General features: G+C 47.5%; 1 protein-coding gene across 3 annotated transcripts in view; it reads right to left on the bottom strand.

The window, feature by feature from the left end:
- The window catches only part of SH2D4B (SH2 domain containing 4B), a 114,082-nt gene that overhangs the window by 12,870 nt on the left and 77,398 nt on the right, over positions 1–23,814 (bottom strand). For all 3 annotated transcript variants that reach the window (XM_051833051.2, XM_070057949.1, XM_070057948.1), the window contains one exon: positions 16,440–16,564. In XM_051833051.2, coding sequence (XP_051689011.1) covers positions 16,440–16,564 — 125 coding nt within the window. The remainder of the gene's footprint in view (positions 1–16,439; positions 16,565–23,814) is intronic.

The raw sequence follows: 23,814 nt of genomic DNA, 5'->3' as shown, positions 1-23,814 counted from the left end.
TTGAGTCCCTGAGCATGGTTCCTTTTTTTTTTTTTTTTTTAAGATTTTTTATTTATTTGCAAATCAGAGTTACAGAGAGAGAGAAAGACACACACACACAGAGAGAGAGAGAGAGAGAGAGAGAGAGAGAGAGATTCCACTGGCTGTTTCACTCCCCAAGTGGCCACAATAGCCAGGGATGAGCCAGACTGAAGCCAGGAGTCAGGAGCTTCATCCAGGTCTCCCAAATGGGTGGCAGGGGCCCAAATACTTGGGCCATCTTCTGCTGCTTTTCCCAGGCCATTAGCAGGGAGCTGGATCCAAAGTAGGGCAGCTGGAACAAGAATTGGTGCCCATATGGGATACTGGCACTGCAGGCAGCAGCTTTACCCACTACGCCACAGCCCCGGCACCCTGAGCATGGTTCTTGACCCTGGCTAATGCCCAGGTTTCACTCCCAGAGAGTCTGGTTTAATTCATGAAGGGTATACCAAGCATCAATACTGTTTAAAATCTTCTAGGTAATTCTAATATATAGCCAGATTTGAAAATCAGTTGTCTTACAAGCTAGGATTGACAGAGACACAAAAAGTAGCTTTCACATTCTAGAAACTCCCTCTGGATTCAGAGCAATACTTCACAGAGTCTTATAGACTTACTCCAGAAGGGATATAGGATGGGTCCCATGAGAACTTGTGGCCAGACAGGAAAGGGGAAAGGGAGCTTTTCCTGGGCTGGAGTTGGGACGGAGGGAGAAAAGGACTGAAGGAGTACACTTCATCGTTCCTCTGCAACCCACACCCCAAGGAGACTGAGATGGCGGCTGGAAAAGAGGAGTTCCTGAGCCCCCATTTCTACTCTAGAATCTAGCAGGTGCCTTGTGCTTGCATGGTGGGACTTAGGCAGGCAGAAGTGGCAGGTTTGAAGACAGAAGTCTAGAAGTGTTGACTTCCTGCCTCCCCGAGTTTCTAGGAGGCTTGGAGGGGTTCTATGACAGTTCTAGTGTAGGATTTGGAGCAACGAGGTAGAGCAACCCTCATTTGTGGCTGGTGGAACCAGAGACTGGGTCAGACTTCTGGAGAAGCCTCCAGGGAACCAATGTGCATGGTCTGGCCAACAATTCCATTCCTGAGAAGTATTGGGCAAAAGTCCTCATGCAGGTCACAAAGAGCCAGTGCAAGGAGCTTAAGTAGTTGTGGCAATGAGTTGAAGGCAAACGAGATGTCCTAGACTCTGAGAACAGAGGGGTGAAATGAGGCTGATGAACCCATGGAGGAGCCTGTAGCAGTTAGAAATAAAATATCAGAAGTACACACAGCACAGATCTAGTGGCATGGTGCTCAGTGAGATAAAGCAGCATGAATTATTGAAAGCACCTCACAATTCATGCAGCTGCATGTATAGGTTCAGGAAGTAAATTCTGAGAAGATGCTGTAGTGGCAGCAGCATCATTTTTCATTCTCTTCAAATCCCCAAATAAAAACAGGGCAAAACAAAAGGCCATGGACTATATTTACAATAAAACTAGGTGATAAATATCCCCATGAACCCTACTACAGTCGGATTGCATCCTCCCACATTCCTACATGAAAACTTGTTTACCCGTGTGGTAGTATTAACAGCTGGAGACTTTAGGAGGTGATGAAATCATGAGGGTGAAGCTTTGATGGATGAAATTAGGACTCTTATAAAAGGGCTTGTGGAAGTGGATCATTCTCTTCTACTTTTCCACCATGCGAAGACACAATGTTCAAGGCAGCACCTTGGAAGCAGAGACTTGAGCCCTCACCCAACACCGAGTGTGCTTGGGCCATGGTCTTTAGCCCCCAGAATGGTGATGAAATAAGTTTCTGGGTTTTTTTTTTTTTAAGATTTATTTATTTGAAAGTCAAGGTTACAGAGAGAGAGAGAGAAAGAGAGAGAGAGGCATAGATATATTCCATCCACTGGCCCACTTCCCAGATAGTTTCAATGGCCAGTACTGGGCCAGGTCCAAACCAAGAGCCAGGAGCTTCATCCAGATTCCCATATGGGTAGCTGGGGCCCAAACACTTGGGCCATCCTCCACTGCTTTTCCCAGGACACTATCAAGGGTCAGAATTGGAGCAGCTAGGCACAAACCGGAGCCCATATGGGATGCCATATGGCAACACCTTTTCCTGCTTTGCCACAGTGCTGGACCCAAGTTTCTGTTCTTTATAAATTACCCTGTCCTGGGTATTTTACTATAGCATCCCAGACAGAGTAAAACAAAACTCAAATACAAATAGTGATGGGAACAAACCATTAACACAAAACATTGTGGTGTACTGGGTTAAGTTGCCACCTTCAACACTGGCATCCCGTATGAGTGCCGGTTCAAGTGTCGCCTGGTCCACAATCCAGCTCCCTGCTGATGGCCTAGGAAAGCAGTGAAAGATGACCCAAGTGCTTGGGACCCTGCACCCATGCTGGAGACCTTTAAGAAGCTCCTGGCTCCTGGCTTCAGCCTGGCCCAGCCCTGGCTGTTGTGGCCATTTGGGAAGAGAACCAGCAGATGGATGATCTCTGTCTGTCTCTCCCTCTCTCTGTAATTTTGACTTTCAAATAAATAAATAAATCTATAAATCTTAAAAAAAAGACTTTCATGATTCCAGTGTCTGCACAGGAGGAAGAAGAAATAAACAGCCAGGGTGTTGGAAGGCTCCAAGAGTAGTCAACTGGCTGGGAAGCCAGAGACCAAACAGCTGAGATTGGGAAAGGCTTTGCCTTCCCTTCTCCTAGATGAGCGGAAGAGGCCCATGTCAAGACCCTCCAAGGCCAGTTTCAACCACTGTAAGTGGAATCAAAACAGGGAAAGACCAGGGCAAAGAGAAGAAAGAAAGAGAAGATCCAGACCCACACGAGGGAGGGAATGGAGCCTGGAAATCCCAGGAAACGAGTTCTTGCCCTACCTGTGGACGCTACACAAAAAACAACCAACAGGGAAGCTCTGTGGACTTGAAACACTTTCCTGGCCCTTGTTCCATTAGGAAAGTTCAGGAAACCAGTTAAAGAAAACAAGTTCTCTGTGGGTGATACCTCGAGATCAGAAGACCTTGAACTTTCCAGACTGGCTGCTTATTGGTGTAGTGGGTAAGACACGGTTTGGAACACCTGTATCCCATATTCAGAGTGCCTGGGTTCAAGTCCTGGCTCATTTTTCCTTTCCAGCTTCCTGCTAATGTACATCCTGGAAAGCACCAGGTGTTGCCTCAAGTAGTTGGGTCTCTGACAAAGGACTAACTTCCAAAATCTATAAAGAACCCCAGAAATTCAATGACAACAAAACAAACAATCCAGTTAAGAAATGGGCAAAGGAACTGAACAGACATTTCTCAAGAGAGGTAATTCAAATGGACAATAGACACTCAGGATCACTAGCCATCAGAGAAACGCAAATCAAAACCACATTGAGGTTTCACCTTGCCCCCATTAGAATGATTCACATGCAGAAATCAACAAACAACAAATGCTATCTAGGATGTGAGGAGCAGGGTACCTTAATCCACTGTTGGTGGAAATGCAAACTGATACAGCCACTGCGGAAGACAGTATGGAGATATCTCAGAAAGCCTAATGTAGACCCACCATATGAGCCAGCTATTCCACTCCTGGCCATTTATACAAAGGACATGAAATCAGCATATCAAAGAATTATCTGTTCCCCCATGTACATTTCAGCTCAATTTACAACAGCTAAGATATGTAATCAACCCAGATGCCCATCAACTAAAGACTGGCTAAAGAAATTATGGTATATATACACTATGGAATACTACACAGCAGTAAAACTGTGAGTTTTGCTCCTATAAATTACATTTTAAGTACTGTATTAGTAACTACAGATCAGAGAGACTATGTGGTATTTATCCTTTTGTGACAGGCTTATTTCACTCAGTATAATGGTTTCCAGTTGCATCCATTTTGTTGCAAATGACAGAATTTCTCTCTTTCTTTCTTTCTTCCTCTCTTGCTTGCTTGCTTTTTTCTGCTGCTACCATATTGGGTCCTGAGCACAGACTCAGCCCAAGCCAATCAGTTTAGGAATCAAAGGCAGAAGCAGGTGGAGGTATCATCAGGAAACTGAGCCAGAAGCCAAGCTTACAGATCAAGGCCCTCAAGAAGAACTAAGGAAGAGTGCACCTGAGCCTACCTGTAGGTGCACAGGGTGCCTCCAAGACCAGGCACCCAAGGTCACACAAGTAGCCGTAGCACTCCTAGTGAGGCCTCTGCAGAAAGGACAGGACCAAGATGGTGGACAGAGGCTCACTAGGGCAGTAGCCCCTTCCCCTGTAGAGAAGGAAGGGGATTCAGAAGAAAAGGTGTAAGCTGGCCTAGCCAGCAAACCCAAGCGTGCTTTCACTGTCCCAGTACCAGCACCATTACTGCTACAGATAGGCACTTCCAGCCAGCACCTGGTACAGTGGGGCCAGCAACACCCACCTCCAGTGTTTCTGCACCATTAGCACAAATCCTGGGGAGTTCTTTCTAACACCTCCCTAATCATCTCCCTGGATTCCACATGGGTGCTCTCAAACAATGCCAACAACTTCAGGTTCACCATCAAAATACTTACTCCAACGACGCTAATCGGCGGAAGACCTAGGAAAGGGAAGGCACTTTATGCTCTCAAAGGACATTGTGCTCTAATGCACCCATAAATCCTCTCGTTAGCAAATCCTCCAAACAGACCTGGGCTTCCAAGGCCAGCCCCTCCTCCACCTCCATTCCGTTCCCTGAAATCATTAGCTCGGAATTGAACCTGAGTAACCAAATGAGCTCTTTTTTATTTCTCCCTTAGCATTTCACCCTGAACAGAAAGGAACCAAGGCAGGCCAGCCACAATGTTTTACTTTTTATGGGTATCAATTTATCTGCTGTGCATATTTCTCAAAGCTTTCACTGCAGCTACGCCTCACCAGCTGACAACTTCTCCATTACCGCTCAGCTATCTCTCATTCATTTTTGTGACTTCCCTTTCTTATTGCCATACTTTCCAGACGATATCATTAAAGAGGCTGGAAGCTCTTCATTCTCGACAGTTTCTCAAAGCATTCTAAAGCCACGGAGATGATGATGAATGAGTTCAAATGCCTTCATTTTTTATAACTGCAAATGAAACTTAACCATGGCTAACTGCTGAGACAAGGGTTTCACAGAGTGAACTTATTGGCTCTAGATATATTTATGCACGAGAGATAACACCCATGCCCACAGTGGTCTGCTTCAAGCAGATGTGCCAGGTTCTAATCACTAATGTCATTCCTAACAGGGGTTGGACCAACCAGCAAATGACCCCTGAAACTGGCTACACAAGGGTCCCGGGTAGCACTTACTCCACTGGGTGTATACATTTATGATATGGTTATTAGTTTAATGTCACTCTTGCTGATTACACTGGCAGCTTCACTACAGCAAAGACCAGGTTACTTTTCAGTCTATGGTGGACATAGCTTGGTCTTTCCTGCACCGTGCCATTCACCCATCTTCTGGTGAGGGAACTGTGACCTTCCTTTAGGAAGTACATGCTGTCCATCTGTGCCATAGGGTGAAGTCCACCTACCCCTATCATGTGAATGTGATTTGGCTCCTGAACCCATACAGGACTTTAAACCTCCAAGTTGTAGGTTAAGAGAAGGTAGAAATTCAATCCACTTATGGTGTTTTGGAGGAGGCCTAGTCTGAGATCCTTAGGTCACTGGGGATGTGCCCTGGGAAGGTAGATTCCTTGAGAGTTGTTATAAATGCTTGAGCTTGTGCCCAATTTCTCTCTCTGCTTTCTGGCTTGTCCTGTGATCCTTCCTATGCACCTGTCCACCACTGCCATCTGCCATCCCAGCAGAAACCAAACCAATGGGGCTGCCTTAGACTTGAACCTACAAAACCGTGAGCTAAATTAACACCTTTTCCCTTTATGCAGTTAGTTGCCTCAGGTATTTTGTTGCCCTGACACAAAAGCTGACTAATACATGCACTCCAAACATGGCCACGTAATCCAGACCAGCCAATCAGATAGCTCATCGACCGGGGAATGGCATGTGAACATGTGTCAAAATCAAAATCAGTAAGGCAGGCAATGGGGACTAATATTGGGGCTATTGGGAGAAAAACATGTGCTCTCTTCTGATGGATTTGAACCTCGAAGAATGCATGCATGCAATCTCAAGCCGATGCATTGCTTGAGAATGGAAAGAACATTGATAGCAACAAATGAGGGATGGAGAGGGGCCAGCCCCCTACGAACCCTATCTAGGTAACTCAACAATTTCAAACACTGTCGATCACATCTTACTCTACTTGTACCTAAGGACTTTGAAGACTGTTTGGAGACTCACATGGTATCCTTTAAGAATTCTATTCTGCCTCAGGAGAAGACACTCTCCCCAGCCAGGAGCAGGGTACAGCAGCTGAAACAGCTGGCCTCCCAGACGGAAATAGCTGGGGATGGCCACCTTTCCATCCTCAAGGAGATGTTCTGGGCAGGAAATGGACTGACTCCAGGACTGTTACTTAACCTCCAGAAGCTCTATTCCCTCCCTTGGGAGATGTCAGCAAGGCTGCAACGCATCACTGACATGAGCAAGGATTCTGACACCGTCACCTCCCTCACCTCCTAACAGTGTAACCCGGACAAGTGACTTCACTTCTCTGTGCCTCTGCTTCCTCTTCGTGGAAAGAGACCAATGCTAGCATGTAGCACATGGTGAGGGTATAAAGATTAAACGAGTGCACATATGGGAAGTCCCAGCAGAGTGCCCAGCATTCTGTGAGCACTGTGTACATACACGCTGGTATTACTACCTACTCCAGAGAGTTGTGTGAGGAATAAGTGAAATAGTGATATTCAGAGTTTACTTGACCTAATGCCAGCAACAAAGTAAATGTCCAATAAGTTATTAGTTAAAACACAAAAAATCAGTGTGGCCCCACAGGTGAGACCAACCACTAAACTTCATGGATACTGGCCAGTGCTCATCTAAGGACGGGTACGAGGTCAGACATCCCCTGCCCAGTATGGCACCAATCCAAGTGGTAACTTTTTGCACCTCCAGATAGACACAGGCCTACAGGGTACAGGGCTTGGAGGCAGAGCAGGCATCAGAACTCTAGATAGCTGGAAGAAGTAAAAATGTTGGAAAAACTGAGGCCAGCACTGTGGCTCACTTGGTTAATCCTCTGCCTGCAGCACCAGCATCCCATATGGGCGCCAGATTCTAGTCCCGGTTGCTCCTCTTCCAGTCCAGTTCTCTGCTGTGTCCCAAGAGGGCAGAGGAGGATGGCCCTAGTGCTTGGGCCCCTGAACCCACGTGGGAGACCAGGAGGAGGCTCCTGGCTCCTGGCTTCAGATCAGCGCAGCGCCGGCCATGGCAGCCATTGGGGGAGTGAACCAACAGAAGGAAGACCTTTCTCTGTCTCTCACTGTCTATAACTCTACCTTTCAAATTAAAAAAATTGTTAGAAAAACCATCACAATCTATGCTCTCCTGAAGCAAACATAAGCCCATTCTTCTCTGTAGACCTTTTTTTTGAAGCTACCTAGCTAGTAAATCCTTAAGAAAAAAAAAAAAAGAATGAAAAATATTCCATTATTTCTCAGTTAGAACAGTTTAAACAAAAACTTAACAGGAAAGTGGGTCAACTGACCTACTTTCTTCTCCTTTAGAAAGTTTTGCATTTGAGATCAGAGTTGGTGGGAAATTTCCTTCCCAAATTGTACTCAGGAGAGGGAAATTAGCAATCTGACTTGACATGATGGCTTATGACATGATAACCAGCCTTCCAAGTGCCCTGTGTGTTGCACATAATGCCTTTTTAAAAAATTACAAAATGGGTGTCATGGTCATAATGAAAGAAACTTTAGACTTGTACTTTCTGGAAAGCTAAATAAAGGTCACCTCCCTGTTGTATACTTAGTGTCATCTTTTTATTTCTGAATGACAGCAGTTACTTAAGGTTATAAAGCCACCATCATACATGCTGTGGTGTGATGTCTCCAAGGGCCATTGTGTGTATGTATTCCACCTAACAAACAGAACCACTGGTTTCATGCCAGGCATTTTCCAAACACCTTATAAATATTAAAGCATCTAATCCTTATAACATCACTATGGAGTGGGTATCATTATTTTCTCCAACCCTGATTTCTTCAGCAATCCTTTGGTTGACATGGATTTCAGCACCTGGGTCCACATTCCTGGAGTTCCCAGTACCCCATCCTGGTTGCCACCTCTACCAGACTCCAAAGCTTCACCATAATTATTTCTCTCCTCCTACTGATCTTGGAAGCCAATATCAGAGCTCTGGACTGTCTCACTCTCTCCATCTTGACCCCAGAAATTCTAACTCCGGAAATTAATCCCAGGAGCAAACAGGACATTCCCAGATTCTTCCTCCAAGTCAGGTCAGATACCAGTGACAGCTCTACTTTCCAAAGTCACACAGTGAGGAAAGGTGAGACGTAGACTGCACCTAAAACAATACCAAGCAACCAATAAGGGCTTATAAATCCAGAGAAGACAGCTTTGGTCCTAATATCCATGTCTAGACTGCAGTATTTCAAGGAGGTAGCTAGAATGGAGAAGGTAAAACTAAGAGCCAGAACCTCTGTGTCTTGTCTCAGCTCCTGTGCTTACTGCCGGGCAAATGTGGATTAGTTTCTAAAGCTCTCTGGGTCTCAGTGTGGACATCTGCAAAGACCTGACCATGACCAACTCCAGCAGCAATTAATATCACCATGAGATGGTGCACATCAACACTACCAGAGGAACACGTGGGACTAGACAGCAGCACCATGCAGGAAGGATGCCCAATGGCCAGCCCTGGTCAGCCAGCCCAGCCTCTTCCTGCTCTGTGTGACCCAGCAAGGAGGTGACCTCCCAGCATGCAGTTACAGGGGCCAAGTCTTAACTCAATTCTCACTCAGCTACGGCCTTGCAGGGCACACTCCTTATCCACCTCACTGTAGGCTGCCTCCCCTGATGACAGAGTGAGCTCCTGGGAAGGGCACCAGGGGGACATCAGCACTGCTTACACCTCTGCTCCTAGAGCAACAAGACCAACAGCAGCAGAGAAATGAGCAACAGGAAGCCCAGCAGTCATGGGCTGAAGAGCATCTGCGATCCTCAGCCCAAGACCCCCAGCCACCCACTCTGTGAACAGTCCCACACCTGGACCAACCTCCCCAATGTCTCTGACCACCTGAGAAAGCTTTGGAGGCTTGGTGGAGGCAGATCCAGAGATCCCGGGTTGATGTTAGCAGACATGGCCCTCAGCATCACTAACTGTCCAGACTGCCCAATAGCAAGCTAAAGCCACCAAAATCTCTTCCTCCTGTGGAGGTGGAATGTGCCTCTGGAGAACCCCAGCCCTGAGCCTTCTTGAACACTCCCCTTTCTCAGGACAGAGCAGCAGGACCGAGAAGTGCAACCTCTGCCCCTCCATCCATTCCACCCCATGGCATAGTTCCAAGACAAGTACTCCCCCGGGACCTCTACGTCCTTCCTTTCCCTCAGACACATTTAGACGTGCTGTGGTATAATCCAAACAGCAATGTGGACAAGGAGTCTGAAGACAGGGGCTCATTCCAGAACCAGCAGCTCTCTGACCTTCAATGGCACCCTCTAAACACACCCTGAGGTCACAGTGTGGAAGACAGGAAGTGGTCTTCATGCCACTGGGAAGCCCTCTTTAGGCAAGAAGCCATCCCTACCTGCTGGACTCCCTGCAGACTGCTCTGTCCACATGGGTGGGGACTGAATCCTCTCTCATAGGCACTCTGTGCCTGTCAGAAGAAGCATCAAGCCAGCAACACCTCACCAGGTGCAGCTGCTCCTCAAGTCCAGGTGAAGCCACCCCTGAGATCCACTCTCAGCACCTGTGCAGGGTCCCATGGGAAAGATTTACCAATGATGCCAACTACATGGTCTAGATATAGTCCCACTTTATACTGAGCAGCAAGACAGCCAATGGGTTGTTGCCAAGTTAGTAAACACTGGACTGCACTACACTTCTTTGTTAGAAGTAAAACTCAGGAAGAAAAATGGGCTCTGAATGAGCCAATGTATAGATAGAGGACATTCTTAATCATTTCAGATACGTGTCAAAGTCCAAAAATAGACTTTTCCCAAAGCCAAGCTCATATGCACTGGCATTTCTCAGGAGCAATTTTATATAACTCAAAGTCTCTCTTAGAACTCGTGGTCCATAATAATGAGCAGAGGAGAAATGAGGAATTACTTTTCCATCACTCTTTTTTTAACAGAGGAGACTTTCTGGAGAACTCTGTGGTCTCAGAGGGAAGCCAGTTCCCATCCCCTCGCACTCTGTACTCTGAGCTCATCCCCCCAGTCTGTTTCCCAGCGAAGGTGCAGTCGCTGGTGGTTGTCCCCAGACTCCGGGAGCCATCAGAGCCCACACCGACATGGCTCCTTACAGTGATCCAAGCACTTCGGCCGACTTGATCCTCACAAGTGACCTGGGAAGTAGACACTGTAATATCAGTTTCACAGATGGGGAACTTAAAAGTCCCACCCCAGGGCCGGTGCCGCGGCTCACTAGGCTAATCCTCCGCCTGCAGCATCGGTACCCTAGGTTCTAGTCCCGGTTGGGGCGCCGGATTCTGTCCCGGTTGCTCCTCTTCCAGTCCAGCTCTCTGCTGTGGCCCAGGAGTGCAGTGGAGGATGGCCCAAGTGCTTGGGCCCTGCACCCACATGGGAAACCAGGAGGAAGCACCTGGCTTCTGGCTTTGGATCGGCGCAGTGTGCCGGCCGTAGCGACCATTTGTGGGGTGAACCAACTGCAGGAAGACCTCTCTCTCTCACTGTCTAACTCTGCCTGTCCAAAAAAAAAAAAAATAGTCCCACCCCAGGTCACAGAGCTGCTGTGTTCTGGAATGGGCCCATATTTTTAAACCCCTTGTCCACGTTGCTGTCTGGATCACACTACAGCACATCCAAATGTGTCTGAGGAAAGGGAAGGATGTAGAAGTCACAGCATTCATTTTCAACTTGCATCTAAAACTCAGCAACATTAACTAAGAGTGTTTTACCTAGGAAAGAAAACCTTTATATTGGGATTATGATAGATCATCTATTTGGCTTAAATTCTTCCCTTTCCATCTCCACACCTTTTTTAAGGTACTTATTAATTTATTTGAAAGGCAGAGTGGGAGAGAGAGACAGAGACAGAGAGAGATCGATCTTCCATCTTCTGGTTCACTCCCCAAATGCCCACAGCAGCCGAGCTAAGCTATCCAGGTCTCCCACAAAGATGGCAGGGATTCAAGTTCTGCCTCCCAGGTGCATTAGAAGGAAGATGGATTGAAAAAGGAGTAACTTGGACTTGAACCAGGCACTCCCTATATGGGACAGGGGCATCCAAAACTGCAGCCTAACCCACTGCCCCAGGCCACCACAACCTTTGGCATACAGCTTTGCGTTTCCTAATAAGAAAAAGAATATATTTTCCCATCCCTCAGCCCTGTGACACGTTGTGGTCAATGACACAACAGAGTGCTGGATCTGAGACCAAACTTCCGCAGCCTCATGCGCTGCCAGCTGCTCTCGGGGACCTGTGCTGTAGCCATGAGGAAGGCATGCTTGAACTAGCCCACAGGTTCTGGGAGGAGCAGAGCTGCTCCAGCTCAGATGCCCAGCTACGCCAGCAGAGAGCAGAGCTCCCTTTCACCTACAGCAAAAGCTCCTACACTGCTCTAGGTGGCCTGTGGGGTGGTGTGCTTCCTGCCTCTCTAAGAATTGGTACAGAGGGTGTCCTATTCCCTCCCCATTATGAATTCTTCCAATAGGAGAGAAGATGAACCATACCAGTTGCTCTAGACTTTGGGATTTCAGGAATGAATAAAGCTACAAAAAAAAGGTCTTGGGGAACCAACATAGGGCTGCTAATTTTTTGCTGTTCAAGCAAGGGCAATATATAAAAATAACTACTGCTTACTTTCACCATCAATTTAATAGAGATAGGACATTTAAACACTAAAGCTGAGGCAAGGATACACTCTGAGAATACAACACAGTTCTTTCTAAACAAAGAAACTTGGCCACCCTCCATATGGGAGCCTTTTTCTTCCACTCTGTCACCAATCAGTAAAAACTCGGTCACTAAATAGCTCCATTCTATGTAAGAGCAGCATCTCTGCATGCTTTATGGTACAACTGTCAGAAGAACATGAAATCAGTTACATAAATTGTGAGATTTAAATTTTGGTTCTGTTTGTTTGGCGACAATATAAAAATTAACTTTTTTCCCATCCTGGTAGAGAATAAAGCTAAAGATAAATGTGAACCCCTCTGCTGCACCCTCCCCGTCAGCTCCTCGGTGCGGTGGGAGCAGCTGCCAGAGCCCCACCTCCACAGGATATGGAGTTGCCCTCAGCAGGTGCCCAGGAAGCTATGCTGTGCTTCCACGGCCATAATAATGCACGAGTGACAAGGAAAGTGGTGCTTTAAGGCTCTATCATGTGCTGTAGGGCACTCATGAAGGGCAAGGAATCCCTGCCACCAGCTCCAGGGACACAGGCACAGCTGCCCCTGAGTGTTGACTGTCTTCCCTCTGAGCCACAGACAGCCACTCCATCCTTTTGTGGGTGCCTGGGAAAAGGAAGTGATCTGAAAGTGAATGGTAGCTATGATCCATTCCACTGTCATTCACAGCCGCCCAGCACCAGTGAAAAGTGAGCAACAGTGACATGTGTCAGCTCCAAACAGAGGCCTCAGAGGCCCGGCTGTGGCTCACCAAGGTCTGCCCCTACCTTGGCCATGAATCCTCAAGTTTCCAATAGAGGAAGTTCCTTCTGTCTGAGACCCAGGTTAAATTCTGCAACTAGTTCCCAATGGGCATGTGATATGTGGTAAGAAATAAACCTTGGGGACAGGTGTACAGCTGCTGCCTGCAACAACACATCCCATCTGGGTGCCTTTTAGAGTCCCGCCTGCTCTACTTCCAATCCAGCTCCCTGCTAATGCACCTAGAAAGTAGAGGAGGATGTCCTAAATACTTGGGTTTCTATACCCATATGGGAGACTCAGAATGGCCAAGCTCTGACCTAGCTCCTGCCGTTGTAGCCATTTAGGGGGTGAACCAGTAGCTGGAAGATTCTCTCCCTCTCCCTCACCCTCACCCTCTCCCTCTCCCTCTCCCTCTCCCTCCCTCTCTGTAATTCTGTTTTTTAAATAAATAAATAAATCTCAAAAAAAAAGATGATCCATTGGATGCCCCACATCCCATAACAAGGTGCCTGGGAGTCTTGTTTCTATTCCCAATTCCACCCTCTTGCTAATGTGCATTCTGGGAGGCAGTGGGTGATGGCTTAAGGAGCTGGGTACCTACCACCATGTGAAAGACCTGGATTGAGTTCCCAGCTCCAAACTTTGGCCTGGCCCAGTCTCAGCCATTACGGGAATTTGGAGAAAGATCCAGCAGGTGGAAGCTCTGTTTCTCCATCTCTCTCTCTCTCTCTCTCTCTCTCTCTCTCTCCCTCTCTCTCTCTCTCCCTCTCAAATAAGTAAGTAAGTAAGTAAGTAAATATTTAAAAAAAAAAAAAAAAGAAACAAAACCTCCATTGGTAGAAGTCAGAGACCTTGGATGCATTTGTTCTGAGGTGTAACAAAGTCTTTGCTGACCAACACATGGGATGCTGTGGACTGAGCTGGTGGGCTCAACAATAGCAGCAACAGGGAAAGGTGGTGAGTTCATCTTGGATGTGTTTCTGCACCTGACTCCAGGCCAGGTAGGAAGCACAGGTGACAGCTGAACACAGAAATGCCTAAAACATAGGACCTTAGCTCCACTGAGTACATAGCCACCGCATGAAGCCAGCTGAACCTTCTCACATGTGGGTCTGGATTTTCTGATTGCTTCCAGGTCACGAGATTCACACATCTACCAAGGCCTAGTGCAGAGAATCAAGGTTGTTTGCTGGAATCAGAAAGCTTGGGATCTGATCCCAGCTTTGACACTTCATCCCTACCTTCATCCGTTCCTCCCATGGACACTTACTGTGGCTAGCACCAAGTAAAACAGATAGGGTCCTTAGCCTCACCGCCTTCATTCAGGCAGGAGAGCAGACAATAAGCAAATAAAACAAGTATCCACTGGATGGGTACTCTTCAGGAAATCAATGGGGTGAGTGGAGAGAAATTGGAGAAGACCTATTTAGGGAAAGGGTTGAGGAAAGATCTCTCTCTGGAGAGGGGATATTTGAGATGAAAAATGAGAATGTGTCAGCCATGCAGAGAGCTGGGGGAAGATAGCAACAATAATTGCAAGGTATACGAGATGAAAAAGGGTAGCTCATTTAGGGAACAGAAAAAAACGTCAGGCTTTGTGAGCAAGCTGGGCAGGAGAGAATTCTGGCACGAGGCTGGAATGGGAAGCTAATCCATCGCCTGGGGCCTTGTGGGGCCCAGTATGGACCTTGGAGTCCGTGTCAAGTGTAAAGGGAACAGGGGAGTGATGGATCTGGTTTATATCAAAAGATTGGGATGATGTGTGAAGGTCAGAGTACAGAGGGGACAGGCCCATGTGGACACTCCTGCAGCTTGGACTGGGTGGCGTCACCACCTCTGTGACCCTGTGAGGTCCTTACAGTGCTGCCTCTCAGTTGTGTCATCTGGACAGGGGACAGTTGCCTGCGCTCCACAGTTCCCAGGCTTGTGGAGCTCCTGGAGGTGGGGATGAAGGTACAGATGGCCTTGCTCACCCTGCGTGATCTATTCTAAGACTCCTGCAGCCTTTCCTATAGTCAGAGCCATGCCCAGAGCTTGCCCAGGAAGGATTCTCTCTTCCAGCTGTGTATTGATTCTTAGGGTCCAGGTCTCTAGTGCACTCATCTGTTATCTGGATGGAACTGAGAACACGTGGAAGCTGGCCAGGCAGGAGGTTGGCAGTGCACACCACTAGGAGAAACATAGATGAAGACAGAGGCTGAGCAAGCTCCAGGAGACTGGCAAGAGGGAAACAGAGGCGGGTAAGGGTCAGATGATGCTAACTGTGCCAGGAGAGAACTGTTGCAGCCACAGGGTCCCAGACAAACCTGAGCTCCCTGCTGGTGAAGGGGAAAGGCTCAGAGAGCAACGCCAGGATGGAGTTTATCCAGTGAAACCGGACAGTCTGGGTCCGGCTGCTGCAGGATGTGTAGCAGAAGGAAAATGTCTCAGCAGAGACCATCCTGGATCAGCCAGTCCTCAATTGACCTCCAGCTGCCCAGACACACATGACCAAGCTCAGCCAAGATCATCTGAGCCTGACCCTGACTAGAAGAATTGCCCAGCTGATTTCAAAACTCATGAAAAAACACAAAGTGCTTATTTGCCTTAGTGGAATGCATTTTGGGGTGCATTGTTCTACAGCAATAGCTAACTACCCAGAGGGGACCGGGTGGCCAGCAGCCACTCCTATATCCCTGCCTCAAGTCTCTGCTGAAGTCACAGTCCCATTTCCCTGTTTGGAAGTTTGTGTGTTCATATCACTTGACTGGGGTCTGGGTTTTAAGAGATTCTTGAACTTGACTTTGTGAAGTCTCTTGGTGACCTTATAAACCTCCTCCTCTCTTTGAGCTGCAGTTCTATCATGTGTGAAATGAAGACTTCCAAGGAGGCTGTCAGCTCTGATGTTCTCTTTAGATGCCTCTGATCTCTTCATTCAACCAACAAGCACTTGCTCGGAGCCTGCAGTGGGCCAGGGTGCAGCCAGGATCTGGGGATGCAGGGTCAGACACCAAAACATGGGTCCAGCCCACCAGGAGCTTCTAGCCCAATGAGAACTCATTGTCCTGTGAGCACAGAGATGAGGCCTTGATGCCTTGGAGGAGCTGCTGTGACTTTTACGGGTGAGAAGCTTCATCTCCCAAGTCATGAGCTTGGAGCTGTAGGCTTGGGAAGTAATTACTATGAGATGAGGTCATGAGGGAAGACCCTGCAGGGTGGCATTTGTGGCTTTCCAGGAAGAAGAAGGGAGACCCACACTAGTAATTTGCTCTGTCTCACCATGTGCTACCCTCTGCCATGTTAGGATGCAGCGAGAGGCCCTCGCCAGGCACAGGACAGAGACGCACGCCGTGCTCTTGGAATTCTCAGCCTCCAGAACCATGAGCAAAACAAACTTCTGTTTCTTATAAATGTCCTGGTCTAAGGTATTTTGTTATAGTAACAGAAAATGAACAAAGACGGGGGCCCGCGGCAGCCAAGGAGGCGTGTGGCGGGAACAGTGGGCAGGATGCCTGCCTCTCATCCCTTCCCAGAACAAAGAGCAAGGTCTCACTCCTCATCCCTGGGGCCTCCTGTCACCCAGCTCCTGCGCCAGGACAGAGTGTGGGGTCTAAAGTCTCTACCTCTGATTATCACAGCCTTTTAGACCCTCCCCCAACCCCAGAGACTGGCAGAGGCATGGCCATCACCTGCCCAGGGCCTGGAAAGTGCTCCTACCATGAAACCAGGGGGCGATGCATTTGGTGTTTCTCTCGAAGCCAGCGCGGCGAGGCAGCTGCTCTTCCTTAAACCAGCGGACGATGATCTCCGTGGAGACAGGACGCAGTGGACGCTCCCAAGTCCTGCCAAGGAGGGAGGTAGGGAGTAGTGTGGGGGAGTCAGGAAGGGAGAGGAGAGAAAGGGAGACAGGGAGGGCCATTGAGAGAATTGAATAAGCATGAAGTCCACATTCAGGTCCATGGAGAGGATTCAATGAGGTACTTGAAGGCACTTTGCAGATTATAATGGACCAGCTGTTATTATTTTTCCCAAAAGAAAACTGTTACCACTTACTTCCAAAAAAGCCACACAGGTGGGAGGGAAAAGAGGCTAGGAACAGATGACTGAGGGAAAGAAAAGACTTTTTTTTTCTTTGCAAATAGCCAGGACATAAATATCAGCCTCAGTGAAGACGGATCCTGATGGAACAGGAACAAGTTATCAACATGAGTGTCCCTACCCTCGCCCATCTCCGCTTCTCCTGCCTCTGCCAGCTCCCAGGCTTTTGTGAGGCAGAGTCAGGACTGGGAACAGACAGGGAGAAAGCAGAGAACCCCAATCTGCCTTGGAAATGACTGCAATCCCCCACTCAGGACATGAAAAAAGACAGGACATGGGAGTCGGAGAAGGGAGGGAACTAAACTGTACATCAGCTGACAGTGGACGAGGAACCCTGGGTTGGAGACCCAGAGATGAGTGAGAACACGTGAAGAATCTAGGAGATGAACTGTACACATTTTTCTTAAGAAATAGCTTTTTATTTGTTTTTAAAGATTATTTATTTGAGAGACAGATTGACAAAGAGAGTTAGATTGTCCATCCACTCGTTCACTCCCCAAATGGCTGCAATGGTTGGGGCTGGGCCAGGCTGAAGCCAGAAGTATGGAACTCCATCCAGGTCTCCCATATGGAGGGACCCAGCACTTGGGCCATCTTCTGCTGCTTTCTTGGTGTATTGGCGAGGAGCTGGATCAGAAGTGGAGCAGTTGGGACTCAAACCGATGCTCATATGGAATGCCAGTGTCATAGGCAGTGGCTTAACTTGATGCACTTTTGATTTTTTTTGAAGTTTTTTCATATGCACCAAGATTCTTATTGCTTTGTGTCTGAGCTATGGTTCATGAATTCCAACAGAGACTGGGCCACATAAGACCCCCGCTATATTTGGGTTACACTCAAAGAGTCTGACAGCATATGACACATTACAAACATTCAACTACCATTTGTTGAATGAATCCACACTGCAGCAATATATGGTGTGGAAATACAACCTCTGAACAGCCACAGCCATGACCTACCTTGAACAATCAGAACCTCTTTGCTACCTCCAACTGAATGACAGAAACCTCATAAATGCTTATTTTGTCATTGCCACCACCTCCTCGTACTGGCATCCTGAATTCACCTCTGTCATCATTGTCTTTTTAATAAAACAAATGCCAGCTGTCCCCTCACGCTGTCTCCAGGTCAGCACTTGCATACTGAGCTGAGCCCTGCCCAGCAAGCCCCTGAAGGAAGCTCCTTGCATATTTTCACTTGTCCTATGATGAATCTGATTACACATAGATGTGTGCACACATGCACACAAACAGTAGTGAATGCTGTGGAGTTCAGGGAAGGAAGATTTCAGAAGAAAGGCAAGGGACCAGAGTTGCAGCACAGCTGGGTAAGCCACCTCCTGCAACACCAGCATCCCATACAGGCGCCAGTTCCTGTGTTGGCAGCTCCACTTCAAATCCAGCTCCCTGCTAGTGTGCCTGAGAAAGCAGCACAAAATGACCCAAGTCCTTAGGTCCCTGCCACCCACGTGGGAGACCCAGAAGAAGCTCCTGGCTCCTGGCTTTGGTCTGGTCCAGCCCAACCTGTGGTGGCCATGTGCAGAGCAAACCAGCAGATGGAAGACCTCTCTCCCTTCTCTCTAACTATGCCTTTTGAAAACTTTTTAAAAAATTGAAAGAAGGAGAGAAGGAAGAAAAGAAGGAAGAGGAGGAAGAAAGACAGAGGTGAGGTTACATTGCACAAGTTAAAGCCCCAAGCTTGTTTTCCAAGGCCTGTCTTCCCCCTCACTACCTCTCTAGACTTGGCTTTGTCCCTGTAACCCTCCAACAGGCCTTACTCTCCACTGTGTCCTCCCTGGGGTCCCCCATCCCCTCTGAGTATCCTCAGATGCCTTTCCTCTTTACTAACCAGCACCAGGAAGCACCTGCTCCACCCAGCCTCTTCCTCTGCATTTGCATTCCCCCAAAAAAATCCCTGTGCTCAAGGGGAAAATTCCTCATGTTTCTAGGACTCAGTCTCTTTAAAAGGCAAAAGGAGGTTATAAATAACAGCCAGGAAAGCTCATTCCCTCTTGTCCCTCTGTTTCTAACAGTGAATTTGAATTTGCTCCTAAGCAGAGGACTTCTGAGCAGGGAGTTTGATTTCCCAGAATATAAATGCTAGAGGAGAGGGGCACATGGAGCTCTTCCTATCAGCAGTGTGTGTTCACGCTGCACCACACACAAGGGTTTGCTAGACATGGCCAGTGCCACAGCGTTGACAGCAGTGAGGCCACAGGGACGTGTCCCATGGGACGGCCAGAAGAGGGAAGCAGATGAGTGACTCTTTTTGTGCTGGGGCCTGCCTGAGGCCCACTGTGGAAGCCACTGCTCCCCTGTTGCCTACATACAGCCAACCTGGAGCCAGGCTGCACCATGGTCCATGAGGCTCCATCACACGGGCCCCAGGGACAAATCACAGATTTCTTTTTCAAAGCACAGAAGGAGGAAAAGGCTTTTTTTTTAAAGATTTATTTATTTATTTATTTATTTGAAAGTCAGAGTTACACAGAGAGAGAGGCAGAGAGAGAGGTCTTCCATCCGATGGTTCACTCCCCAATTAGCCGCAACAGCCAGAGTTGCACTGATCCAAAGCCAGGAGCCAGGAACTTGCTCCTGGTCTCCCACATGGGTACAGGGGCTCAAGGATTTGGGCCATCTTCCACTGCTTTCCCAAGCCATAGCAGAGAGCTGGATCGGAAGTGGAACCGCCAGGTCTCAAACCGGTGCCCATATGGGATGCCGGCGCTTCAGGTCAGGGCATTAACCTGCTGGGCCACAGCGTGGCCCCTAGGAGAAGGCTTTTGTAAGTATGCACCAAAACGCAGAAAACAGAAGAGAAAATTTGACGTCATAAAAAGGAAAATCCAGAATTTCTGCATGCCAGAAAATCGCATCACAAAAGTCAAAAGAGAGATGACAACCTGAGAAAAACTGTTTATCACAAAGGGATCCTCTGCCCTAGTACTTCAGGAGTTCCTGGATAACAATAAAGACAAGACCAACCTCACAAAAAAAAAATGGATAGAGGATGAGCAGACTCATGAGGAAATAGCAATGGCCCTTAGACATACACTCACGCTTAGTCTCTCTCATGAGTAGAAATGCAGGTTTAAACTTGCCCGAAGAGGTTATTTCTCACACTATTGGCAAGGCTGAGATGACCATGAGTTGGCACCAACATTATGCGGGGGTGGGGCAAGCTGATGACCACTGTCAGTATTTTCAGTGTACACAGCCCCTGACCCAGTCATCCCACTCTTGGGAATTTCTTTTGCAGATAATAGCTATGTGTATAAAACAGCAAAGGTTATGCATTAAGCACACTGTTAGTGATAACCAAAGAGTTGAGACAGCACCATTGTCCATGAATAGTTTTTAATATGCAAATTACAGCACATCCATGCAGCTATACAGCTGTGAAAGAAAGAAAAGAAAAGAAAAGAAAAGAAAAGAAAGAAAGAGAGAGAGAGAGAGAGAGAGAGAGAGAGAGAGGGAGAGGGAGGGAGGGAGGGAGGGAGGGAGGAAGGAAGGAAGGAAGGAAGGAAGGAAGGAAGGAAGGGAAAAAAATAGGGGCCCAAGCTGTGGCATAGTATGCCAAGCCCCCACCTATGGTGCCAGAATCCCATATAGGCACCGGTTCATGTCCCAGCTGCTCCTCTTCTGATCCAGCTCTCTGTTTATGGCCTAGGAAAGCAGTAGAATATGGCCCAAGTGCTTGGGCCCCTGCACCTGTATGGGAGACCTGAAAGAAGCTCTTGGCTCCTGGCTTTGGATCTACCCAGCTCCATACTGCCTTTTGGGGAGTGAACCAGTGGATGGAAGACCTTTCTCTCTGTCTCTTCCTCTCTCTCTAACTCTACTTCTCAAATAAATAAATAAAATCTCTTTAAAAAAGTAAAAAATAGATTGGCAAACAAAAAAGCTGTTGGCACATTAATGTTTATTGCAGCTCAATTCACAATAGCTAAGACCTGGAACCAACCCAAGTGCCCATCAACAGTAGACTGGATAAAGAAATTATGGGACATGTACTCTATAGAATACTATACAGCAGTCAAAAACAATGAAATCCGGTCATTTGTAACAAAATGGAGGAATCTGAAAAACATTATGCTGAGTGAATTAAGCCAGTCCCAAAGGATCAAATATCATATGTTCTCCCTGATCGGCAACAACTAACTGAGCACCAAAGGGGAAACCTGTTGAAGTGAAATGGACACTATGAGAAACAGTGACTTTATCAGCCCTTGTCCTGACTGTTGATGTACCATTTAATACTTTATCCCTTTTAGTATTTTTTTTTGTTCTAGTACTATTGGTTGAACTCTGTAATTAACACACAATTATTCTTAGGTGTTTAAATTTAACTGTACAGTGATCCCTGTTAAATATAAGAGTGGGGGCTGGTGCTGCAGCTCAATAGGCTAATCCTCCGCCTGCGGCGCCGGCACACTGGGTTCTAGCCCTGGTCGGGGCACCGGATTCTGTCCCGGTTGCCCCTCTTCCAGGCCAGCCCTCTGCTGTGGCCAGGGAGTGCAGTGGAGGATGGCCCAAGTGCTTGGGCCCTGCACCCCATGGGAGACCAGGATAAGTGCCTGGCTCCTGGCTTCGGATCAGCACGGTGCGCCAGCCGCAGTGCACTGGCTGCGGTGGCCATTGGAGGGTGAACCAACGGCAAAAGGAAGACCTTTCTCTCTGTCTCTCTCTCTCACTGTCCACTCTGCCTGTCTATATATATATATATATATGAGTGGGAATAAGAGAGGGAGGAGATGTACAATTTGGGACATGCTCAATTGGACTTGCCCCAGATGGTGGAGTTAGAAACATACCAGGGGGTTCCAATACAATCCCAGCAAGGTGGCATGTACCAATGCCATCTCACTAGTCCAAGTGATCAATTTCAGTTCACAATTGATCACACTGATAGGTCTAAGAGTCAAAGGGATCACACAAACATGTCGCTCCCCCTCTTCGTGGAGGAACGACACAGGACCCTGCGCTGTTCTTTTGTCTGCTCGGCCCTCCCCGGGTTTGCTGCTGGTTCTTCCCGGGTTGGCTGCTGTCCCTTCCACCTCCATGGAAGGGCGGTTCCCCCTGCCACATTCCCCACTTCCGCGGGGGAGCGGCACACCGCCGGCCGGCTCTCTCGGGGGCTGCACAGGTGTTCCTTCAGATAGATGTTCCCCTTAGATGTTCCTGGTGCATGCCGTCTCTCTCCTCCTTTATAGTCCTCTTCCACCAATCCCAACTCTGCTACCCACACGCCGAGTACGCTGCTCTCCTCCAATCAGGAGTAGGTCCTACAGTTTATGGTTGAACTGGAGGCAGCTGTGTAGAAGCTGTTTCTCCCTTCTCAGCGCCATATTGTGGGAGAGCAGATGCATAGAATAAGTCTTAATTCCAGTAACTTAGTCTAGTCCGAGTTGCTCCCCACACAAACAAGACTAGTGTCTGCTAATACTAACTGATAGAATCAAAAAGGGAGAGAACAATCCAACATGGGAAGCAGGATACACAGCAGATTCATAGAATGGCAGATGTCCAAAACAGTACTCTGGCCTCAGAATCAGCCCTTAAGGCATTCAGATCTGGCTGAAGAGCCCATGAGAGTATTTTAGGCATGGAAAGCCAAGACACTCTGGGGGGGAAAAAAAAAGACCTAAATGAAAGATCTCTGCAAGTGAGATCCCAGTGGAAAGAATGGGGCCATCAAAGAAGGCGGTACCTTTCTCTGAAGGGAGGAGATAACTTCCACTTTGACTATGTCCCTGTCTGAATAAGATCGAAGTCGGCAAACTCAAAAGGCTTCCATAGCCTTGGCAACTCATGACTAGAGCCTAGGGAGATTACTGATGCCATAAATAAGAGTGTCAAATTGTTAAGTCAACAACAGGAGTCACTGTGTACTTACTCCTCATGTGGGATCTGTCCTTAATGTGTTGTCCAATGTGAAGTAATGCTATAACTAGCACTGAAACAGTATTTTACACTTTGTGTTTCTGTGTGGGTGCAAACTGATGAAATCTACTTAATATATACTGAATCGATTTTCTGTATATAAAGATGATTGAAGATGAATCTTGATGTGAATGGAATGGGAGAGGGAGCGGGAGATGGGAGGGGCGCGAGTGGGAGGGAAGTTATGGGGGGGGAGCCATTGTAATCCATAAACTGTACTTTGGAAAATCATATTTACTAAATAAAAGTTAAAAAAAAACAACAACAAAAAAAGTAAAAAATAAATAAGCTAAGAGTTGCTAGGAAGATTTTCAAAAAATAGCTAAATGGAGGGAAAAAAATCAAGATGCAACCCCATGTATAATATGCAAACTTTCATATAAAAAATGAGAAGGGGGAATAAGACTTGTCACATCAGCAGTTGAAAAGAGAAACAAGGTGGGGGATCACATGAGGAGCAGGGAGCATCACCACTTTGTGGGCAAAGAGTATTGGACAGATGGAAAATAGGGAGGGAGCTGGATTTTTCTCAGCACAGTGCCAGGAAACTTCAAAAAGTTCACAGAAAACATATATTACTTTTAAAAACTATGCGTGAGTTTCAAACTTCTTGAATTACCATCCAATAGCTTCCTTTTTTTTTTTTTTAAGAGAATGTGGCTAGATTACTGCATGAATATATGAAGTTCACTTGAGCCAGTGTTTGGAGTCTTCTACCACTTTCCATTCTATTTTTTTTAAGATTTATTTATTTATTTGAAAGTCAGAGTTACACAGAGAGAGAAGGAGAGGCGGTGGGGGGAGGGGGGTCTTCCATCTACTGGTTTACTCCCCAGTTGGTTGCAACAGCCAGAGCTGTGCCAATCCGAAGCCAGGAGCCAGGAGCTTCTTCCGTGTCTTCCATATGGGTGCAGGGGCCCAAGGACTTGGGCCATCTTCCACTGCTTTCCCAGGCCATAGCAGAGAGCTGGATTGGAAGTAGAGCAGCTGGGTCTTGAACTAATGCCCATATAGGATACCAGCACTGCAGACAGTGCCTTTACCCACTGTGC

This window comes from Oryctolagus cuniculus, chromosome 15 (assembly GCF_964237555.1).
Source record: "Oryctolagus cuniculus chromosome 15, mOryCun1.1, whole genome shotgun sequence".
NCBI classification, from domain to species: Eukaryota; Metazoa; Chordata; class Mammalia; order Lagomorpha; family Leporidae; genus Oryctolagus; species Oryctolagus cuniculus.
This window is presented reverse-complemented; position numbering and strand designations above follow the sequence as displayed.